Genomic DNA, 21682 nt, shown 5'->3' on the forward strand with positions numbered 1-21682 from the left:
TCATTTCCTCTGAATTATTTTTGCTTACCTGTCGATGAGAAAGTTGCTCCTTGAGACTAAGACGTCCAACTTCTGGAGAAGTCAAGGTCGTCTGGGCTTGTTCCAAAGCAACTTGTAAGTTTTTTAGCTCAGTTTCAAATTTTTTCATATCCTACAGAGTAAAAGCAATATGAATGTCAGTATACAAAAGTGTCTGAAGTTCAAAGTCATAGAAGAATAACATCACAGTCAAGAAGGCATTATCACAGGTGCGTACTATATATCCACTATAAAACCACTATTTTTTAAAATGATAGACTTTCCAATTTGAATTACTACTACTATTATTATTATTATTGTTATTTTACCTTGGCAGCATCTTGGAGATTCTGCAAACGAATTTTGATCATGTGTCGCAGCCCCTCCGACTCCCGTCCCAGTTCCGCCACTTGCTGAAACATTTTTTCTGTGGAGTACACGCTAGCGAGGTACTGTAATTTCTCAATCATCGCTTCTAGATTGCCGTGAATGTCTTCAGATTCTTCTAGCATGGTCTACAGTGAATTATGAATATTAATGACATTGACACATAGGCAGACATAGACATAGGTAATCAATCTGGCGTGGTGTAAGACAGTCAGACTAGAAGGGACTGAGATGTTATCCACAGTTCTCATGCGCACTGGGGAGGTTCTGTATGTCTTATTGTGTTTAACCTTCACAACCCTGTGCCTACTCCCCACCTACTCTTATCCCCATTTCACAGAAAAAGAAATCAAAGTTTAGGAACTGTCAACCATTTGCCGGGGCCACACGTTATTAACTGTTGGACCCTAGGGCTTATGCTCTATCTCCCACCCCCAGCTGCTCCCTGGTGAGGGTCAGGACGTGAGTATCCCGAGAGCGGCGATGTGCTGACATGTTGGGTATCTTTGTCAGGTTGCTGAGCTTACTTTTTCTCATATTTAAACTCAAGAGATGCCTTTCAGCTCTCATATTCTAAGATCTGAGATGCTTATCGATCTAAAAAATGAAAATCACACAAGAGCATTACAAACAAACAAAAACCTTTGAACACTTGTTTTAGTGAGACAAAGGGGGTAGAAGTGACGTGAGATACCAAGAGGAATAAAACAAAGCCCTCATCATTCAGGATAGTATCATCTAGTGGACTAATAATACAAATGGATTGTGAATCACATAATACACTTTATATGAGTAGAGTGAAAGAGAAGAAAGGTTAAAGATGACAGAAATGAGATGTGCTCCTACTTGCAGGAAGATTGGGAGAAGGAACGGCATAAACAGAGGCAGAGAGGTGAGTGAGCACAAAATGTGCAGTTCCTGGGATGTGTGATGTGTAAGGAGGAGAAATGGGAGCTGGAACATTATTCTTAGGCAATAGATATTTATTTTTTTATAATACAGGCCTTTTTCCCTCATGAGGAATGCTCTATATATTAAAGCTTAGAAAATATTGAAAATATAAAGAAGAAAATAAAATACTCCACAATACGTCAGAGATAACTTTAAGTAGGAGATAATTTGGGCATATTTTAAGTAGGAGATAACATTTGGGTATATTTTTAGGTAATTGAGACCATAATATATGTACAATTTTCCATCTTTCTTTTCCACCTGACATTAGAACACATGCATTCTCTCTGTGTACTGTTTTTGGCTACACTCGGGCAGCCTGACCTAAGGCAGGTACGGGAGAACTCCCCAAAAGAGTGTCTACAGGCTGACTTCTCTCCTGGGCATCTGAGAGAACCACCGACAGGCAGTATCTGTCCTCCTGTGTCCCCGAGGCACTCAACCCACCCACCTGCCCAAGTCAAAACACCTGGGAGCTGTCTTTGGCTCCTCCCTCCTTTCACCCACATCCAAGAGTCTCCAGAGTCCAGAATTCTAGCTCAGTAATAGCCCTTGATTCTGTCTTCTCTCAACCTCCAAAGAGAGACCCCGTCACTCTCTGGTATAACACTGAACCCGCCTTCCATGCTGCCTTACCTTCATCAGTCTGTTTTCCACAAGCTGCTAAATCGTCTTTCTTAAAATACAAGCCTGAAGAATATCCGTCAAAGGCTTCAGAGGGACTACACGGTAAAGCCCAAGTTCTTAACAGGCCTTTTGATCTTTTTCTTCTCTATTCTTACCTCTTATGCCTCTTTCCAGCTCTCCTCCACACCTCCTCCCCATAATGCTCCCTCCACTGCATCAGAGCACCCCTCACTCTTACTACCGGGGATTTCAACATGCATTTTTGTCTAAAACGCATTTCACACAGGTAGGCAGCCTGTTTTTCAGGACTCAGCCTGGAATGATGTTTTCCTAAGAAGGCCTCCTTAAACTTGCCCTAGACCCCAGGCAGTGTGAGTGGAGCATGCTCCTGTGGGCGCCCTCAGCACCTTGATCCCTCATTTCCTGCACTTAGCACACTGTTTGTAATTGTCTAGATCTGTCTGCCTTGTGCCTCCCTTTATCAACCCCTGGGACGAGAACAGGAAATATTCTTTGTATTTTAAATTCCTAGCTTTGGAAAAAAAGCATTCTATAAATGTTTGTTGAATAAATAAATGAGTGCAGGACCTACTTAAAATAGAAGTGTAGATGGTCATTTTAAAGACTACATTATACTCTATTATACCCAAAATGTCATTCAGAAAAGTGACATGACATTTTTCTTTAAAATTCCACTATAGGGGTGTCTGGGTGGCTCAGTCAGTTAAGCATCTGCCTCTGGCTCAGGTCATGATCTCAGGGTCCTGGGAACGAGCCCCTTGTTGGACTCCCTGCTTATGGGGAGCCTGTTTCTCCCTCTCCCTCTGCCTCTCCCTTCTGCTCCTATTCACTCTCTCTCTCGAATAAATAAATAAAATCTTCAAAAAATAAAATTCTAGTATAGTTATTAATACCACATATTTTCTACATTTTGGATTATGGAGTAGTAACATTTTGGTGATCATGATACATTTTGCCAATTGTTTTTCAAAAAGATTTTAACAAGTAACCTTCAGAGTTGACAGCTCTCATTTCTTTAAATATGAACCTCAAATAACTTTTTTAAATTTTTTTATTTTTTTAAAGATTTTATTTATTTATTTGACAGAAAGAGGTAGCGAGAGAGGGGGAATGGGAGCGGGAGAAGCAGGCTTCCCGTTGAGCAGGGAGCCCGATGCAGGGCTCGATGCGGGGCTCGATACCAGAACACTGGGATCATGACCTGAGCCGAAGGCAGATGCTTAATGACTGAGCCACCCAGGCACCCCTCAAATAACTTTTAAATGATGTTAATTTGATAAAGTGCCCTCTATCTCTCTTAAATTTTCATTTCTAGATTTCTAATGAGGTTGTATATTTTTTTCATTGTTTACAACCAATCATAACTTAAGTCTTGTCTTGTGGCGTAAGAAAGATTTCAGAAGTGTATACAAGATTGATTAGAGAAGAACGATTATGTACATAGGGAAACTGATTAGCATCTGTTAAAGCATTCCAAAAAGGAGAAAATGGGGCTTTGATCTAGCAACCTGTCCACAGAAATGGAAAAGTGAATGATTTAGAAGATATGAGTATATATAAATCAGAATAAAAGAGAGAATCTAAAATACTTCAGGATATCCATGTAACTAAGTAAAAATCATTCTGTTTTATATTGTAAGCTAACTGGGCTATTAGATGTTTGTATCTAATTCAAGCTAAAGATAATAAAAGGATGAAATCATTTCCTGCAATATATGACCAGAAGAAAACTTCCGGAAATGAAGTAATACAGCCACCATGTGATATGGACTCTTTGCTCCTTTCCAGCTGACCCCTACTTCCTCTGGGAAGCCAGACAACTGAGAGCAGGCTGAACGCTGAGAAGGAAGCACCCATGTGTCAGGCAGTGTGCTAAATATTTGCACATATGCTAAACCATTTGATCCTCCTAAAAATTCTGCAATATAAATATCATTTACATCTCCATCTTATTGATGAGAAAACTGGATTCAGAGAGGCAAAGTAGTTTGCTCCAAATCGCACAGCCCTCAGACTCAGAGCCTGGTTTTCCCATCAGCCTGAATCTAGAGCCTATAATCCTTCCACATGTCACATCTCTTCCTGGGGAAGAATTTCCCCCCATACCCCCACCTGTGGTTGTTTCAGAGAAGCTAAGAAAAAAGAGAGACTTATATAGGGCTGATTATTTGGGGTCCTGGAGAAAGAAAAGTTGAGGGGAGATAGAGGATATTTATTTATTTATACAGTCTTATGAAATCTTATGGGTAGCCACTTTCTTTCAAACCACTGGACAAGTCATCAGGGCCACCGTAGCTTTCTTGTTATCTGGCACCTACAATAATTCTATGTCATGGTCCTTTAACTTTTCTGTCAGTCTAGCCAGTTAAATCAAATTTCTCTCTTAGTTACTCTTTCAAAACTATTTTTCCCGAAGTTACCTGATGTAAGATGTATTGTTCTCGAAGTTGATGTGCAGAATTCCATGTAATCTTTCCATGTACCAATACTTTAGCTTTCTCAATCCACTTCAAAATGAATTCAAGCATTTCATTGTATTCTTCTAAATGTGATGCTGCCTGAAAAATCATTACCATTCAGATAGCAGTTGTAAACTCTGCTTCGTGAGCTAGAAATCAGTCGTCTACTTCTCGTTAGATACAATAATCCCAGGGGATGATTGTCATAATATCTGTGATATCTAAAGGTATCATGAACAACCATTTCCTTATTGAAAATCTGTCAAGGACTTCCCAGTGACTTTAGGATAAAGCCCAAGTCCTTAATATGCTTGAATAATTGTCTCTTCTCATCTCTTAGTCATCTGTCCAGTACCTCTCTATCCCTCCTCCCATACTCCACCCTCACTGAATAAGGAGGTTGGGGTACTATAACTCATTAGTTGCCAAATCCTGATTTAGTTTGTCCCTGATTACAGAAAAGACACCTAATCAGTTTATAAAGGTGAGTCTACAGTCAACAATTACGAGGGATGTGTGACCTGTACATATTAAGTAAATGGTAAATGCAAGTGTGTGTGTGTGTGTGTGTATATATATATATATATATATATAATTATGTCTTACAACTTTATATATATTTTTGTGTGTGTATATACATATATATATCTTACGTCTTAAAATATTCATTACAAAGGTCAATTTATATGACTACCTTTGTCATTTAACTTATAATATGGTGTGATATAAAATAAAGGCAAGTTTACATGTAAATTTTAGGAACACAGGTGTGATATGAAATAAGCTACCCTTAAACCATCCTCATCATTGTCAATTTTATCTTTTTATTTATTATTTATTTTCTTTTTATTGATTTTCAAAGGAAAAAGCAAACACTGAATTTCTGCCTTAGAGGATTTTGATTCCTGGCCTGGAAGACATACCTGACCGAGCTTGGAGAGCCGATTCTCAGCCTGCCTAATGGTCTGCTGGTGAAGTTCAGTCAGTTTTCCTATCTTCTTGGCCAGTGGTTTACCCAGTTGGCCATTCTGTTCTGAGAATTTCTGTACTGCTGCATCTAGTTCCATTAATTCTAAATTACAGACATCTAATTCCTCTCCTAGCACCTAGATGGTAATGGAAACAAAAGCACATTAGACTGTAGAAAATAAATTTCTCCCGATTTTCCAAGATCAAGGGTGGTATTTTAAATGATTTTTGTAAATGCCAAATATTATAAAGGATAATTCTACTCTCATCAGGTCATTTCTGTTTCTTCGGTTAGACAGGCAGAGCAGACAGGATGTTTTGTAATGCTGGTGTTTACTTCCTATGGGGCTAAGTGAGAAGGTTAATGTTTTCCTTCTGCCCCACCCAAAAAGGATTCGTCACTTAACTCATCAGCAGAGCAAAAACCAGATTTAACCACCAAGACCGTCCTTCATTTTGGAATTCTTATATTTCTAAATCATTATTTGGTCCTTTGACACTCTGCCCTCTTACACACATGTGCAGTTATATTTATTAATACAGCTCCACTGTAATGATGGGGCATACGATGTAAGTGATCTATGCTGTTATGTTTATAAAATGTCTTACTGCCTGCCTTTACTCTCTGGTTTTAATGAAGCTTGCTAATCAAGAAAGCTTTTTTTTTTTCTCTGTATCCCCAAAATAAACTAACTCCAAAAAATAGTTAATTCATTCAATAGCACCTCTTATGTTTCCACTTCTCCTTCCTTACCTTTTGGTCAGTTTTAGCTTGTGCTAAGTTATCTGTCTTTGCTCTCAGCTTACTTAGAATATTTGTGAGATCTTTGGCTATCTTCTGAATTTGCCGGCTGAATTCCTGGCTCATGGCCTTGCTCTGTTCAACTTCTCTTACTTTGTCCTGGATCTAAATAATCAATGAGAACAGCAAAACCAACCATGATTAAAATTGCATGATTGCTACGAAAAACCTCAATCTTAGATGTTGACAAGAGACACTTGACGTGGTTAACTCCACTTTGGCGTTGATGCACTTTGTCAGACCAGCCGCGTGCCGTTACTAGCTCTCGTGGCATTCCATGCAGCTCTGCTTCCCGCCACCTTTATGCATCCACTGGCCCTCTCTGCTGCTGTTTCAGCAAAGGGACATGCAATGCATGTACAGCGATCTACGCATCAAACGTTTATCGAATACTCATTATAAACAGCACTATGTATATAGCTGAGTTTGAATCCTAGCTTCTCCATTTACCAACTTTAGAACACAAATTCCTTTAAGCCTTTTTCTCCATAAAACAGAAAACACTTCCAGATCATTGGAAGCGTCTGGATTTGTTTCCAAGCACCTTTTTATAAGTTAGCTGTTGGTGATCTGTGAACTTTTCCAACTTCCCAAGTACATCCCTATAATATATCAAAAAGTGTTAAGCACAGCCAATAAAAAGAGAGGTAAAAAAAGTACAGTTAACATTTACAAGTTTCAAATGGCTTTGGTTTGATTTGATAACAGTGCTATTTTTGCTTATAATAAAATGCTTAAGAGCAAACAATAAAGAAATGTTTTCTTTATATAAGTGAAAGGCACTTTCATATAGAGGAAACACGCCATTAGAAGAATACTTTTTTGGGGGCGTCTGGGTGGCTTAGTTGGTTGAGCATCCAACTCTTGGTTTCACCTCAGGTCGTGATCTCAGAGTTGTGAGATGGAGCCCCACGTGGGCTCCTCACTCAGGGGAGAGTCTCCTTGAGATTCTCTCTCTCCCTCTCCCTGTGTCCCCCCACCCCACTCAGGCTCCCTCACTCTCTCTCTCTCATATGTAAATAAATAAATGAAAAAAAAAGACGACTTCTTTGGCTTTCATTATTTTGAGTTGAGTGCCAATGTAAATTGGATTCATGAGAATAACTCTAATACAGAGAAATTTATCCAGAGAAAAATTAAATTTGAACTTTTTTTTTAAGATCTGAACTTGTCAAGTCATCCTTCCCAGTATATTTTCCAATGCCTAAGACGAAAAACTGAATAGGCCAATTAAATACTTAAAATAGAAAATAACATTTTAGTTTAGGTCAATATCATGACGTAGTAGTATTGGATTTTGATGAAAATTTTAAAACACTTTGTATTATATGTTGGAGGGTCCAAAAAATGCAGTGCACTTGTATGAATTTTAGAATTACTGTGACGTGGTACGACTTTCCATTTCATGCAGCACTTTAGAATTAGTGGCGTATCTTCTCTTTGTCCCCCACAGACTGCTTTCAGCTTCACTGTGCGTTAGCATGATGTCACCAAGGAGGTCTTAAAAAGCTATTATGTTTCTGTACAGATGCTACCAAAGCTATTTTCACTATATGAAAGCATGTCCTCTTTTTAGACCTAAGATAGAAATCTCCCTCTGATCTCAGTACTATGAATGGTTATGTATCTTTGTTTGAAAAAAAAAAAAAAAGATTTGTTTTAAAATTTATAGACATGGATTGGATTACGTGTCACATCTTTCTTTGGTCATTTGAAAGCTAGAGTTTGTGTGAAGGGCCTTCCTCTAGGAACATTATAGGACCCACCAACATGCATTTTGGGTAATAACTTCCTCTCTGGCTTTACCTTATTTTTTTTACTTTGATTTTCCTTTTTTTCAAATATCTTCATCTACTTAACTTATATTTGCCGCACTACAATAACAGCTAGAAAAGTACCTGGCAGGTCCTGAGTCTCCAAAAAAATTTTTGTTGAATACATGAAATACAGCTTTCAAAAAATTTTAAGTCATTTTTTTTAGAAAAAGGTGAAGTAGGTAAGTTATTTTTAATTGAATAACATTATTGTTCATATCTGTGATCATCTGATATGTTTCTTGCCAACAAATTAGACCTCTAATTTAATATTGGTGTTTTATACTGATGTGTTTTTAACTGTTTCCATAAAGACATGATTGTGAAAACCAAGAACTCCCACATGAGAGCTCTGAGCCTCTGAAAGAATGGAAAGGCATCCTTCGTGCCCCTGGGTTTACCTGATCATGGATAGTTCCCAGGTCCAGTGCCACTTCAGCTAACTGAAGGGACAGTTCAGAAGGTAAGATGGAGTAAAGACCCAGGTACTTATTCTTCTGCTCTTCAGTCACTTTCTCAATGTTCTGTCGGTGATTTGTGGCTTCTGTTAGGAGAATCTAAAAAAAAGATAAAAATTTAGAAACTTCTGGGAGACTACCATGAGGAAATTCATTTTTATGGGTACAGAGACAAGACTATGTATTGTTCATCCATATATGACGTGTGGATTTAGAGAAACATCTTTTTAAAAAACTCAAGCCTTTCTTTAGTCTCTGGGGAGAAGCACATCCCCTTTATACAGAACAAAAAGTCCCTTGAAATAATACTAAAAGCCTTTTATATTTTACATTCCTGAAAAATTTTAATTCAATACTCACTGAATATAAACAAACATATCTCATTAAAATCAGGACAACATTTTAAAATGATGGGTATAGGGAATAAGGAGAGTTTTGTACCTGAAGTTCTTCAAGTTGGGCATCTATTTCTATTGTTGGATTCCCCAAATATTCCTTTGTTTCCTGAACCCAGGATTTCACCGAGTTGATTTGCGTCTCCACAACTTCTCGCTCCTTTAGCTCTTGCTTTACCACCTTTCCGCTACTCTTCACTTTGTCCTGTATGCTTCGGAAACATTAAAGGGAGAAACCAGAAGAGGATTTGAAATGAAAGGAAGTCCCTAATTCATGACATCATATTATCAGAAACAGACATTTAAAAAGTAAAGCCTCATATCTCTTTTTGCAAGTAAAGACACTTCCCCAAATTGTGAGATAATGTTCAGTAACATTTAAGCCAAGTACAACAGAAGAATATGTCATCTGAAGTCAATGACTGATCCCTGGGACATACTCCCAAGCCACTAAATTGCAACGAATTTCCCTATCTTAAGCAACTGGAGATTGTTTGCTTATTTATTTCCTCTTTGGAAATCTACTCAAATGGTACAGAATCATCAGCATTTAAAAGTAATGTGTAATTGGGATATTTGTGGCTATTAGAGGCCAGTCTCTACACGAAGTATCGAGCTTTGGAAATTTGGCAATAATGTTCAACATCCAAACTGTAAGTTTTATTTGAACTGACAAATTCAGTTGGTAGAAAAGTTTAAATAAGTGAAATCAGATTGTCCTGAACTCATTTATAGGTAGAAGAGGTGAATACATGCTATGGATGAGTAATATTAGTTAATATAGGATAAAATTTATTGATATTTTTTCCTCTGGCTCAATAAGTGAATCAGGCTGGTTATACATCATTAAGATTAACTTTCTCTTTCTTCTAAGTCCACTATCAGTAAATAGCTATTATTTATCTGGACTTTGATATTACCCTTGCTCTGATCTCCCTGTCATGCAATGCAGCCAACGAGTTAACCAGCTTTATCAAAATGAAGTTCTCGATAGCTCTCACCTGTCTACCTTTCAAGCTTCATTTCTCAGGAATTGCCCTGTCACCCAACAGCTCCTCGAAAGTGACATGCTCCCATCCAAGCTTTCTTACACTCTACTCCTCTTTGCTAAACTCTCCTCCCACTTCACTGCCTAGCTCAGTCTTCAGCATAAGCACCCCTCCTGAAGGGAAGCCTTCCTTGATCCCTCTCCTGGGGTAGCTGCCTTGCTGCATATACCCTGACCACTCTTCCCATGCTCTGCAGAAAAGCTTCTGTAGTTGTCTGTCTCTGCTGCTTGAGTGTAAACCTCATAAAGGTAGAGACCGAATCTGTATGGCTCATCACTGTATTTCTAAATACTATTAGTATGTGTTTGTCAGATAAATACTTGGGAAAGTTAAGAAAAATGAAAAGCAGGGGTGAAGGGAACGGTCCCCCATGTTTTTAAGGTGGCACGATGGGAGCATCCCCAGACTCGAATACCATGCGTACCCCTTTGGGTTATGGCCAAGTTAAGTAACAGAGAATGAAAGCAAGTGCATGCTTACTTCAGGCACCGATCTTGCATTGCCGTGATTTCCTGGATGATGGAGGGCTGTTCTCCAGGGGACGGCGTGGCCCCATCCTGGAGCATGCTCAGTGCTTGCTGCCGCAGCAGGCCCAAGGCCAACTGCTGCTGCTCCAGCTCCAGAACGAGTGTGTCGTGATGGTCAAGAAGAGCGAAGAGTTCTGCTTTTGAGGCTTTCTCTGCTGAACTTCCCGGTAACTTATCTTGCAGCTGATCAATCATTTCACTGGCATTTTTAACCTGATGACAAATGTATATACTATGAAGCTCAAAAATAAACTGAAAAGACAGAACAATTCTAATAAATGCCACACTTGGCACGAAGGCATTGAAGCCCATTAAAGATGACAGCGTCAACTCTAAATTCCATGAACAATCTCCTTAACGTGAAAGGAAAGATTTCTGGGTTTTAAGATTTAATCTCAAAATAATAGGGGAATCGGAGACTGCATAACATAGAAAAGGTTGTTTTGGGTTTTTTAAAAACCAAACAGATAAAAGAAAAACTCTTTCCAATATTTACGTTAACATGAATGTGTGCCTTTGAGGCATTAAGGAAGATGTGGTTTAAAACACTGAAGCCTCCTTAAAAGATAAAAGGAATTAAATACAGGATTTTGGAAATGAGTTAAATTCCCGCTCATTTTCATGGCAAAGAAAACATTTTATACTTTTTCAGGGCCAGTCAAGAAAAAAATTTTTTTTAAAGATTTATTTGTTTATTTGAGAGAGAGAGTGGGAGAGAGAGAGCATGTGCGAGTATGGGGAGGAGCAGGAGAGAATCTCAAGCAGACTCCCCACTGGGTGGGGAGCCCCACCTGGGGCTCAGTCTCAGGGCCCATGAGATCATGACCTCAGCCAAAACCAAGAGTCAGGCGCTTAACTGACTGAGCCACCCAGGCACCCCAAATTTTTTTTAAGATTTATTTATTTATTTTGGGAGGGTTAGAAAATTTCATTAAGATCCTAGCAAATGGGGCAAAGTGGGCTTGTATCCCTTTCAAAATTTAACTGCTTGACTTTCTCATTAAAATAATCAGACCCTGGGGAGCCTCTTGGTTTCGGCTTAGGTCATGATCTCAGGGTTATGGGATTGAGCCCCCCAGAGTCAGGCTCTGTGCTCAGTGGGGAGTCTGCTTAGGACTCTCTCTCTCCCTCTGCCCCTCCCCCTGTTCTCGTTCTCTCACTCTTTCTCTCTTTCTCTAAAAATAAATAAATAAATCTTAAAAAAAATTAATAAAATGAAATAATCAGACCCTGATTTGGGATTAAATTGCACATTAAATTCCACATTGCATTTCATAATTTGGCTTTCATGTCACTGAAAGAGAGACTTAAAAAAGAAAGGCTTGTTGCTTTTCATAAAGCCAATTTCAGAAAAGGAACAAAATAGTGCTTTTGAAAATACATTGTCATCAGCAAGGAAACAGTTCTTTTAGCCCATCGATCATGGAAATCACCTTAGTGTTAAAGCTCTTCCACTCATCTACTGCATCTTCCAGAATCTTCTCCTGGTCCTGAGCCACAGCACAGAGACGTGTCCAGCGCTGCCAGACAGTAGTCATCGACCTGCTTATGGCTGCTTTGCTTGCATCATTTCCAGTTTTTTCTAGTTGTGAAGTTTTATCCTCAAGGGCCACAACTTTCTCATGGGAAGAGTTAACTACTGATACTAAAGACTGAGGTAGGAAGAGGATAAAGAGATTACGAGGAGAAACTGATTTTTCAAAGTTCTACAGATTTCAGTAAAGCCCAAAATTACCTGCAAAAGGAGATGTTCCTACCTATATATATTTTCCTCTGGTAACTCTTACTTTTACACTTAATTTTTAATTGACTTAGGCTTGAATGTTTTAAAGAGGTAACGTAAATTTATGTCTTTATTGAAGATTTATTTATTAAAATATTTTATTTCTTAAAAAGAAAAGTTTATTTGCAACTTGGGGTAACATTCTTCCAATTTCAAAAGTCAGCAAAAATATAAGTGCACTGAATTTGATATTTAAATATGTTACATTTCACCTTATGTTGCTGTGATACATGAGCGAGACTCAGTTACTAATACCTAAATATTACTTGAATTTATTGACGTTATTACCAGGAAGTATTTACTGAAATTTATTGTCGTATCTTATCAGAAGCAAATTTCTCTGGTCTTTTTATAAAACCAGCTGTGCATTTAGCAGGAATCCTAAAAAGGTGATAGCATTTAATTAAGTTCAAACTGCTATGAAATGTGACTAAACGTATCCTTTTCATATTTACTATCCTTTTCATATTTACACCATTAGGTGGAAATGAAGTTTTATTGACCAGTTTCTGGAACTCTCAGATGACAAGGACCCATTACAATTACAATGAAAGGACATTTAAAATAACAACAAAAAACTGACCTTGTGTTCTGACAATTTTTCTTCTGCTTCATGACTGGAAGAAGCCTTTGATAAAGAAAACTCAGACAGTTTCTTTTCTGCATCATTCATCAATTCGATAACCTCTTCCCTTGCTTTCTGATAATTCTGCCATTGAGCGGCACATCTTGAAAAAGTCAAACAAAAGCCAATAAGCAAACATAAAATCACACATTTCTATGCAGAGTTCTGATGTCAATATGTCCAATAACACTTGAGAGACAAATGAATTTACATGCTAATGTACATTGGTATATTCCTGTTTTCCATGTGGAAATTCATTTCACAGAAATATAAAGACTAAAACAACTCTAATACCTCTGCAAGAGATCTAATTGGGCATGTGAGTCCTGTATTATCCTCTGGCTCTTCTCTTCCAGGGAAGCCATTTTCTGTGCTAGGTCCTCCTTTCCAGTTGGCCTGATGAGTGGGTCCAAACTGGCTACCAGGCCTTGGAGCTCTTCCAGATTGCTATGGAACTGATCTTCTGTACTAAAAAATTCCATGTGGCTTTTGAGATTTTCCTCTGCATTCTCCACATCGAGGCCATTGCCTGCCAGTTGTAGCATTTCGTGAGCATCCTCAAGCCAGTCGTTAGCTGCTTGAAACACTTGATAGTACCTTTGACATTGACTATATATTTGAGTTAAGGCAGCCTGAAAAACAGTAATTGCAAACATAATCAACTCTCAATTGCAATGTATTTACTGTAAATATTTTAATTTTTTTCCATTTCTTTTCCAGTTCTCAGTCGTATGGATATATGTGTATAAATGAATTGATAAGCTGGTGTAATTTTTTAAGGCACAATTCATCATTATCTTTTATTTTTTCCTTCTGCTATTCTTTTTTTTTTTTTTTAAAGATTTTATTTATTTATTTGACAGAGAGAGACAGCGAGAGAGGGAAAACAAGCAAGGGGAGTGTGAGAGGGAGAAGCAGGCTTCCCGCTAAGCAGGGAGCCTGATGCGGGGCTCAATCCCAGGACCCTGGGATCAAGACCCAAGCCAAAGGCAGATGCCTAACGGCTGAGCCACCCAGGCGCTCCTCCTTCTGCTATTCTTGTTATGGTTTTATTACGGCAGTTAAAATAAGTAAACATGGGCAGAAATATAATAGAAATTTATTGGTGGTATCTTGACCACTTCTGAAGCTTTATTCTCTCCCTTTTAAAAATAAATATATAATGCTTTGCAATATAGGACAGGCTGAGTATTTACCAAAGTGAAATAATGCCTCAGTTTGTTGGAAGTATAACAGCAGTGGGATATGGTGCAGCCGCTATGGAAAGCAGTATGGAAATTACTAAAGAAATTAAAACTAGAACCACCATATAATCTAGCAATCCCACTTCTGGGTCTTAAAGGATAAATGAAATCATTATCTCAAAAAGATATCTGTACTCCCATGTTCATAGCAGCATATTCACCAGCCAAGGTATGGAAACAACCGAAAGTTCATCCACAGATGAATGGTTAAAGAAAATGTAGTATACAAAAATAAACTCAAAATGGATTAGAGACCTAAATGTGAGACCTAAAGCCGTTAAAGTCCTTGAAAAAAACACAGGCGGTAATTTCCTTGACATTGGCCTTAGCACCATTTTTCTAGATATGTCTCCTCAGGCAAAGGAAACAAAAACAAAAGTAAACTATTGCAACTACCCCAAAATGAAAAGCTTTTGCAGAACAAAGGAAACCATCAACAAAACAAAAAGTAACCTACTGAATGGAAGATGTTCACAAATGATATATCCAATTAGGGTGAATATAAAAAACTTATACAACTCAAAACCAAAAACCCCACAAATAATCCATTTAAAATGGGCAGAGGATCTGAATAGACTTTTTTCCAAAGAACATACACAGATGGCAAATAGACACATGAAAAGATGTTCAGCATCACTCACCATCAGGGCAATAGAAATCAAAACCACAATGAGATATCAGCTTACACCTGTCAGAATGAAGAGCATCAAAAAGACAAGAAATAACAAATGTTGGCGAGGATGTAGAGAAAAAGGAACCCTCACACCCCATTGGTGGGAATGTAAACTTGTGGAAAACAGCCACTGTGGAAAACAGTATGGAGTTTAAAAATAGGTTAAAATTAGAAATACCATATGATCCAGTAATTTCACTACTAGATATTTACCCAGAGAAAATGAAAACACTGATTCAAAAGATAAATACATCCCTATGTTTATAGAAGCATTATTTACAATAGCCAAGATATGGAAGCAAGCCAAGTGTCCACCAAAAGACGAATGGATAAGGAAGCTGTGCCATATGTGTGTGTGTGTGTGTGTGTGTGTGTGTGTGTGTATATACACACACACACCTATTTATCATCTATCTATCTATCTATCTATCTATCTATCTATCTATCTATCTATCCACACAATGGAATACTACTCAGCCATAAAAAAGAAGATCTTGCCATTTGTGATGACATGGATGGAGTTAGAGGGTATCATGCTAGGTGCAATAAGTCAGATAAAGACAAATACCATATGATTTCACTTATATGTAGAATATAAAGACAAAACAAACAACCAAACAAAAAGCAGAAACAGACCCATAAATACAGAGAACGAACTGATGATTGCCAGAGGAGAGGTGGGTAGGGGGATGGGTATAATGAGTGAAGGGGAGTGGGACATACAAACTTCGAGTTACAGAAGGAGTAAGTCATGGGGATGAAAGATACAGCGTAGGGAATATAGTCAATGGTATTGTAATAGTGCCATATGTTGACAGATGGTAGCTACACTTGTGGTGAGCAAACATGACATATAGTTTCATCAAAACACTATGTCACATGCCTGAAACTAACGTAATGTGTATCAACCATACTTCAATTTAAAAAAAAAAGAAAAGAAACTATGGTATATATGAATATTATTCAGACTTAAAAAAGGAGGAAGTCCTGTCACTTGAGAAAACATGGATGAACCTGGAGGATATGATTCTAAGCAAAATAAATCAGACACAGAGAGAAAAATACTACATGGTCTCACTTATATATGGAATCTAAAGAAAAAAAAAAGTTGAAATCATAGAAACTAAGCCGATTAGTGGTTCCTAGAGGGGCTCAGGGGAGATTGGTAAAATGGTACAAATTTTTAGTTTTAAGTTAAATAAAGTCTAAGAGTCTAATGTGTAACATGGTGACTATAGTTGATAACACTGTATTATATAACTGAAATTTGCTAAGACATTAGAAATTAAATGTCCTCATCAAAGCAAAAGTATGAGGTGATGGATGTATTAACTCATTCAATGTGGGAAATCCTTTCACAGTGTTTACATATATCAAACCATTACATTGTATGCTTTAAATATCTTAGAATTTTGTCAGTTAACCCTCAATAAAGATGGGGGTGGGAGACAGGAAGTATAACAACACCAAACTTCTGAACTGGCATTCAGCAGAGTAAATGGCAATTTCTGGAAGTGAGCTAGTAGCCCATAAGTCTTGAAAAGAGACTAAAACAGAGAAGTTTAAGAATGAAAAGCTTACCCCATGAAGTGAAATCCATTCAAATCCAGAAGGAAAGGGAAGACTGTAACTGGCCAGCAGCGACTCGACAAGACAAGCCATCACTGTGCAAGCAGACACAGAAAGTACGTGCAAGATTGGCACGTAGGAAGGAAAGCTTGTGGATGGCCAAGCAAAGAATCACTGCTGGAGATGAGAAATGCCCCTGGAACTACAGCCCTCAGTAACTGGGGCCAAGACAATGAGTAAGACTATCAACCACAAGAGGGCAGAAGTAGGAACACCATAACAGATTCAAGATTGTGGTTCAAAAATCAAAAAATCAACAGAAGCAAACCAACAGGACAGATGTTACTCAGGAATGAAAATTCCAGGTAACTTCTGTCCTGATCCTTCACTCTAGGTTAAATACTTTATAGCTATAGAGAAATTTAAAAAAATAATAACAATGACCTTGAATCAACCTGAAAAGGTAAAAGTATACTAAATAGACTATAGTTTAAGTCAGAACTTAAGCTGATGAAGTTTCCCAAGATTTTACCCAAATATTAAGATTAAAAAAGATTCATTATTTAGTGTTAAACTTAATCTATGTGGAAAACAAATTTAAATGGTAGCTAAGATTCATCAGGGGCTATTTCTGTATCCATCAGGCCCTACACTGAGAATATAAATCTAAGATGGAAATATTATTATCCTTCTTCCACAGAGCAGAAGCTGAGATTTAAGGGACGTAAGTCATTTGCCCAAGATCAAATAACTGAGATTAAAACCCAGGTGTGCCTTACTCCAAACCTTTAGCTGCCTTACTCCAAAGCTTTCCTTATTCTAAGGAAAACTCCTTTACTTAAATGGCTGGTTGAAATCCCATAGAACCAGGGACTGAGGACAGATGTGGCAAAAAAAGAGCCAAAGGATAAGTAAGTAAACCTCTGGGTACTATTATCTCACTAATTTTTGAACACACAGAACTTGCAAGCCTCAGAGCAAGCTGCAATTAGGTCATCAAACTGGGAAGTTCTTTGCACACTCTCATTTCTTTGTTATCCTCAAGTCCTGAACTAATCTTCTAGTCTTGCTTCTGCTGAGCCGTGGGGGAGCAAGAGAAGAAAAGGAAAGGACAAAGAGAAGGGGCAACTGATGAGAGACCCCGCAGGAAATGCGGCTCAGTATCGGGTCAGGACGGCATCCTGTCCACAAGGCCTCCTTCGGAGGCTCTTCGTCTAGTGCTTAGAAATGCTTCACCTTGTTTAAACAGAGCACCCCAATTATTCATTGCTAATTAATTAATTTTAGTATCAATGTACTCACGTGTGGTATTGATTATATTAGTGCTATCATGTATTATCTCTCCTAAAGGTGAGAGAGAACTGAGGTATTTCTGTGTTATAACTAAGGAAAAGTCAAAACGTGGAATACCATGAGATTAATACCATGCACATAAGCAAAAAAGACACTGAAGATGATTCTAAGTAGTATCAAAAAAGAAATACAGGGGCACCTGGGTGGCTCAGTCAGTTAACCGTTTTACTCTTGATTTCCATTCAGGTCATGATCTCCGGGTCCTGAGATCGAACCCCAAGTCAGGCTCCCCACTGGGTGCGGAGTGTGAGATTCTCTCCCTCCCTCTCCCCCTCCACCCTTAAAAAAAAAAAAAAGGAAAGAAAGAAAGAAAGAAAGAAAGAAAGAAAGAAAGAAAGAAAAAGAAATATTGAATGAAGCAACTCTAACCAAAAACAAAAACTAAGAAATTTCTCACAACTGTTTACAAATAAGCAGAACAGAAAAAACAAAAGAGAAGCCCTAGTATACCAACCTGTCTGGTGCGTAAAGCTTCCTGAATGTCTCCATCCAGCTCTGAGAGCTCAGCAAGAGTTTGCTGTAAATCGGCAGAAATGAGCTCTTTAGCTTTCGTGAATTTCTCCTTCTCCTTGTTACTCAGGGCATTCATTATTCTCAGGCTGGACTGTACCTCTTCCTGATGAATTTGGATCTTTCTGATCTCCTCCTGGATATCCTGCAGGCTCAGGTCCAGGCACACCGGCCCACTTAGCTCTGCCTTCACGCTCCTCAGCCAGTCCAGGGAGCGGCTCAGCTCTGTCTGGAAGTCTATACTCTGCACCATGCGGCTCTCGCACTCTGTCACCGTCGCGCCAATGGCAGAAGTCAGCCGTTTTAACTCCTCTTGCCAGGACTGGATCTGTTGCTTGGCTTTCTCATAAGCCAAGGGATCAAGGTGTGGAACCAGATCTTCAAGATGCACGGTCACTCGTTTTAGTACAATTCCTGAATCCTGAAGACTTCCTGCCAGTGAGTGATACATTTTGAGCTTCTCCTCTGCGGGAAGGGTCTCCTCATTCACTTTGGACTGCTCTGTTTTCACAGCTTCTAGTTGTTTTTCTACCTGGCGGCACATCTTTTCATGCTCTTGATAAGCACTAGTGGTATCTTCCAGTAAACTAGCCCTTTGTTCTGTTTGTCGCTTCAGCCTGTGGTACAAGGTGACAAGGTGCAGCATCTTGTCTGGCTGCCAAGGCTGACCTGTGCTTCTAAAACTTTCTTTCTTCTGGTTCAGTTCATCCACTGCTTCCCCGAATCCTGTCACCTCTCCCAAAAGGGCTCTGCAACCATCTCGAAGAGACAGAGCCTCTTCAACTCTCAGGTCACTGGGGACTTTGCTCATCTTCAAGAACTGGTCTTCAAGTTCACTCAGAGACTGGGTTGTCAACTCAATCAAGGAAGCATACTCCTTCCGAGCAAGAATCGCTTCTTGGACTTTGTAGAACTTGTCTTTAGCCAAGGCAACAATTACATTAAATTGCAGGGGCAGAGCATTTAGCTTTTCATTGAGGTAGGAATGATCGACTTCATTCAGCGACGGCAATATGGCCTGCCCAGTTCTTTGTAGTGTAAGCAGGAGATTCTCATATTCTGGAGATTGTTCAAGAATCTGTTGGTATTTGGCCAGTTGTGTCTGGAGCTCAGGACTCTCATTCATTAGGTTGATTTCAGGAAATGTAACAATATCTGCTTGTTTTAGCCAGTGACAAGCCTTATCAAAATCTTCCTTAAAATGCTTCCTTGAAACTAAACTCTTCTCTAGTTCTTGTAGCCGATGGCTACACTTTTGTAAAACAGTATCATAGACGCTCTGCAATTCCTGAAGCTTACCTAGTACTTCACTCTTTTCCTGCTCCGTGGCTCCTTTCATTAATTCACGACCCTGAGCCCAAAGTCCAGTGACTTCATTCTGGTAAGTCTTGAGGCTGGCTTGTGCAGTCTTACATGTCTTCACTTGTTTACTCACATCGTCGGGTAACAGGCAGATGTGCTCACGGAACATTATCTTTCGCTCATGTTGCTGAATCTGGCTGGTTGCCTGGAATACCGCCATGAGGAACTGGGTTTTCTCGGACAAGGCCTTGTTTAAGTACTTTCGTCTCTGGCCCACTAAGTCGCTGAGACAGTTCACATGTCTCTGTGCATCAGAGAGCGCCTTCTGGATTATCTGCCGTTCATTCAGGCCAAGATCAGCCATCACCCTGTCAGCGTCCTTTATAAGTGATTTCAGGAGCATCTGTTTGGCCTCCAGTTCACTGCAAATGGCGAGGTGGTCCATGAGGAGGTTCTGAGCCATATCTGGTGGGGGGCTCTGCTTCAGGGCCTCAGCAATGGTGGGCTGTTGCTCTTCTGCCCACTCCATCAGCTCTTGAAACCTGGACCTCACCACATTTAACTCCTCCAGGTTGGTGACTGACACTTGGATTTTCCTTTTGACAAGGTCCTCGAGCTGAAACCAACGTTGTTCAAGGTGACTTGTCTGTTCTTTGACCAATTCTTTGTCATCTAAATTCAGATGTTCTATCATTTTTTGCTTTTGATCTTTCAGATCCTCAATAGCCTGCTTTCTCTCCTGCAGTGCTAGGGCTAACTTTTTCAAAGCTTCTAGATGGACAGCTGTACTTTCCGCATCCGATCTATAAATATATCGAAAGATATAAAAATAAATTAGCTTTAGTTAATATCTATGTTTGTTCATACCATGTTAAATTACACTTCAGCATTTTCTTAAAGCGGATATTCTTAGCTTACAGTAGCTTAATTCATGGTTTACTGAAGAGGTTCTGTGATTATGGACCCTATATTTCTGTACCAGAAGTTGAACCAAAACAAGTTGCCTTGATAACTCTCTGTGCTTCTTCTTTGGGGCTAATGCTGCCCTCCCATCACATGTGACGTGAACTTTAAGCCTCCTCCTCCGACCCTTATCAACTAAGCAGGATCTGCATATTAACAACATTCTTGGATGTTGTTGATAAGCACCAATCTACGGCATTCATAAAGAAATTTATAAGTCATTCACGAGCTATGTGCTCTTCTATGAGAACAAGTTCCAATAAACAATATAGCACTCGTTTAATCTGTAAGATATAACCAATGACTTTAACAGCCACTCATCTGTATACTGAGATTTCTTTTTGCTTATCATTAGAAATCTCTAAAAATAAGTGTGAAATACAAAGAATTCTCAATGCTTTGACTATAAAACACACATGAGAAAAAGGAATCTTGTAAGTCTCCTTCAATTCTAAAATGATCGGTTCTGAAGTAGGAGGAACAGGGTTGGGAGGTGGTATGATGAGTTCTGTTTAAGCCTTATTAGGTCTGAGGTGTCTGTGGGCCAACCAGATGCAGATGCTATTATAAACCCAAATACGGGTTTTTGCTGATATTGACTGGATTTATCCCAAAGACTAGTAGAATGGTGAGCATCAAAGAAAAGGAAACAAATCAGAAAATAGTGCACTCCTTTCAAAAACACCACTATAATATATATAATTTAACTATATCTAGAAGAATGTTTTCGGTTTTAATTTTTACAAATTAATAAATCTAGGCAGAAGAAATGTAGATTTTAACAATTATAGCAATCAGAAGTATAGATCAGTATAGAAAAGATTTCCATATGACGACCCGGTATATGTGGCAGAAAAGGAAGTCCTTTTCTTTTCTTTTTTTTTTAAAGGTTTTATTTATTTATTTGTCAGAGAGAAAGACAGCCAGCGAGAGAGGGAACACAAGCAGGGGGAGTAGGAGAGGAAGAAGCAGGCTCCCAGTGGAGCAGGGAGCCCAATGTGGGGCTCAATCCCAGGACCCAGGGATCACGCCCTGGGTCGAAGGCAGATGCTTAACAACTAAGCCACTCAGGTGCCCCAGGAAGCCCTTTTCAAACAATAAGCTAAGGGGGGTTCAACTGCTACAAAATCACAAAGGACACGCATTAACTGAATTTGGATTGTTCACTAATTTCTAGAATTCC

At 38.9% G+C, this 21682-nt stretch overlaps 1 protein-coding gene across 13 annotated transcripts in view; it reads right to left on the reverse strand.

The window, feature by feature from the left end:
* SYNE1 (spectrin repeat containing nuclear envelope protein 1) overlaps positions 1 to 21682 on the reverse strand; it is a 437003-nt gene that overhangs the window by 163197 nt on the left and 252124 nt on the right. For all 13 annotated transcript variants that reach the window (XM_034669323.1, XM_034669329.1, XM_034669326.1 and 10 more), the window contains 12 exons: positions 18179 to 20339; positions 13180 to 13517; positions 12844 to 12988; positions 11911 to 12129; positions 10431 to 10690; positions 8948 to 9113; positions 8450 to 8605; positions 6187 to 6339; positions 5387 to 5569; positions 4425 to 4562; positions 348 to 533; positions 29 to 151 (listed from right to left, as the gene is read on the reverse strand). In XM_034669323.1, coding sequence (XP_034525214.1) covers positions 29 to 151; positions 348 to 533; positions 4425 to 4562; positions 5387 to 5569; positions 6187 to 6339; positions 8450 to 8605; positions 8948 to 9113; positions 10431 to 10690; positions 11911 to 12129; positions 12844 to 12988; positions 13180 to 13517; positions 18179 to 20339 — 4228 coding nt within the window. The remainder of the gene's footprint in view (positions 1 to 28; positions 152 to 347; positions 534 to 4424; positions 4563 to 5386; positions 5570 to 6186; positions 6340 to 8449; positions 8606 to 8947; positions 9114 to 10430; positions 10691 to 11910; positions 12130 to 12843; positions 12989 to 13179; positions 13518 to 18178; positions 20340 to 21682) is intronic.

This window comes from Ailuropoda melanoleuca, chromosome 10 (assembly GCF_002007445.2).
Source record: "Ailuropoda melanoleuca isolate Jingjing chromosome 10, ASM200744v2, whole genome shotgun sequence".
Taxonomy (NCBI): Eukaryota; Metazoa; Chordata; class Mammalia; order Carnivora; family Ursidae; genus Ailuropoda; species Ailuropoda melanoleuca.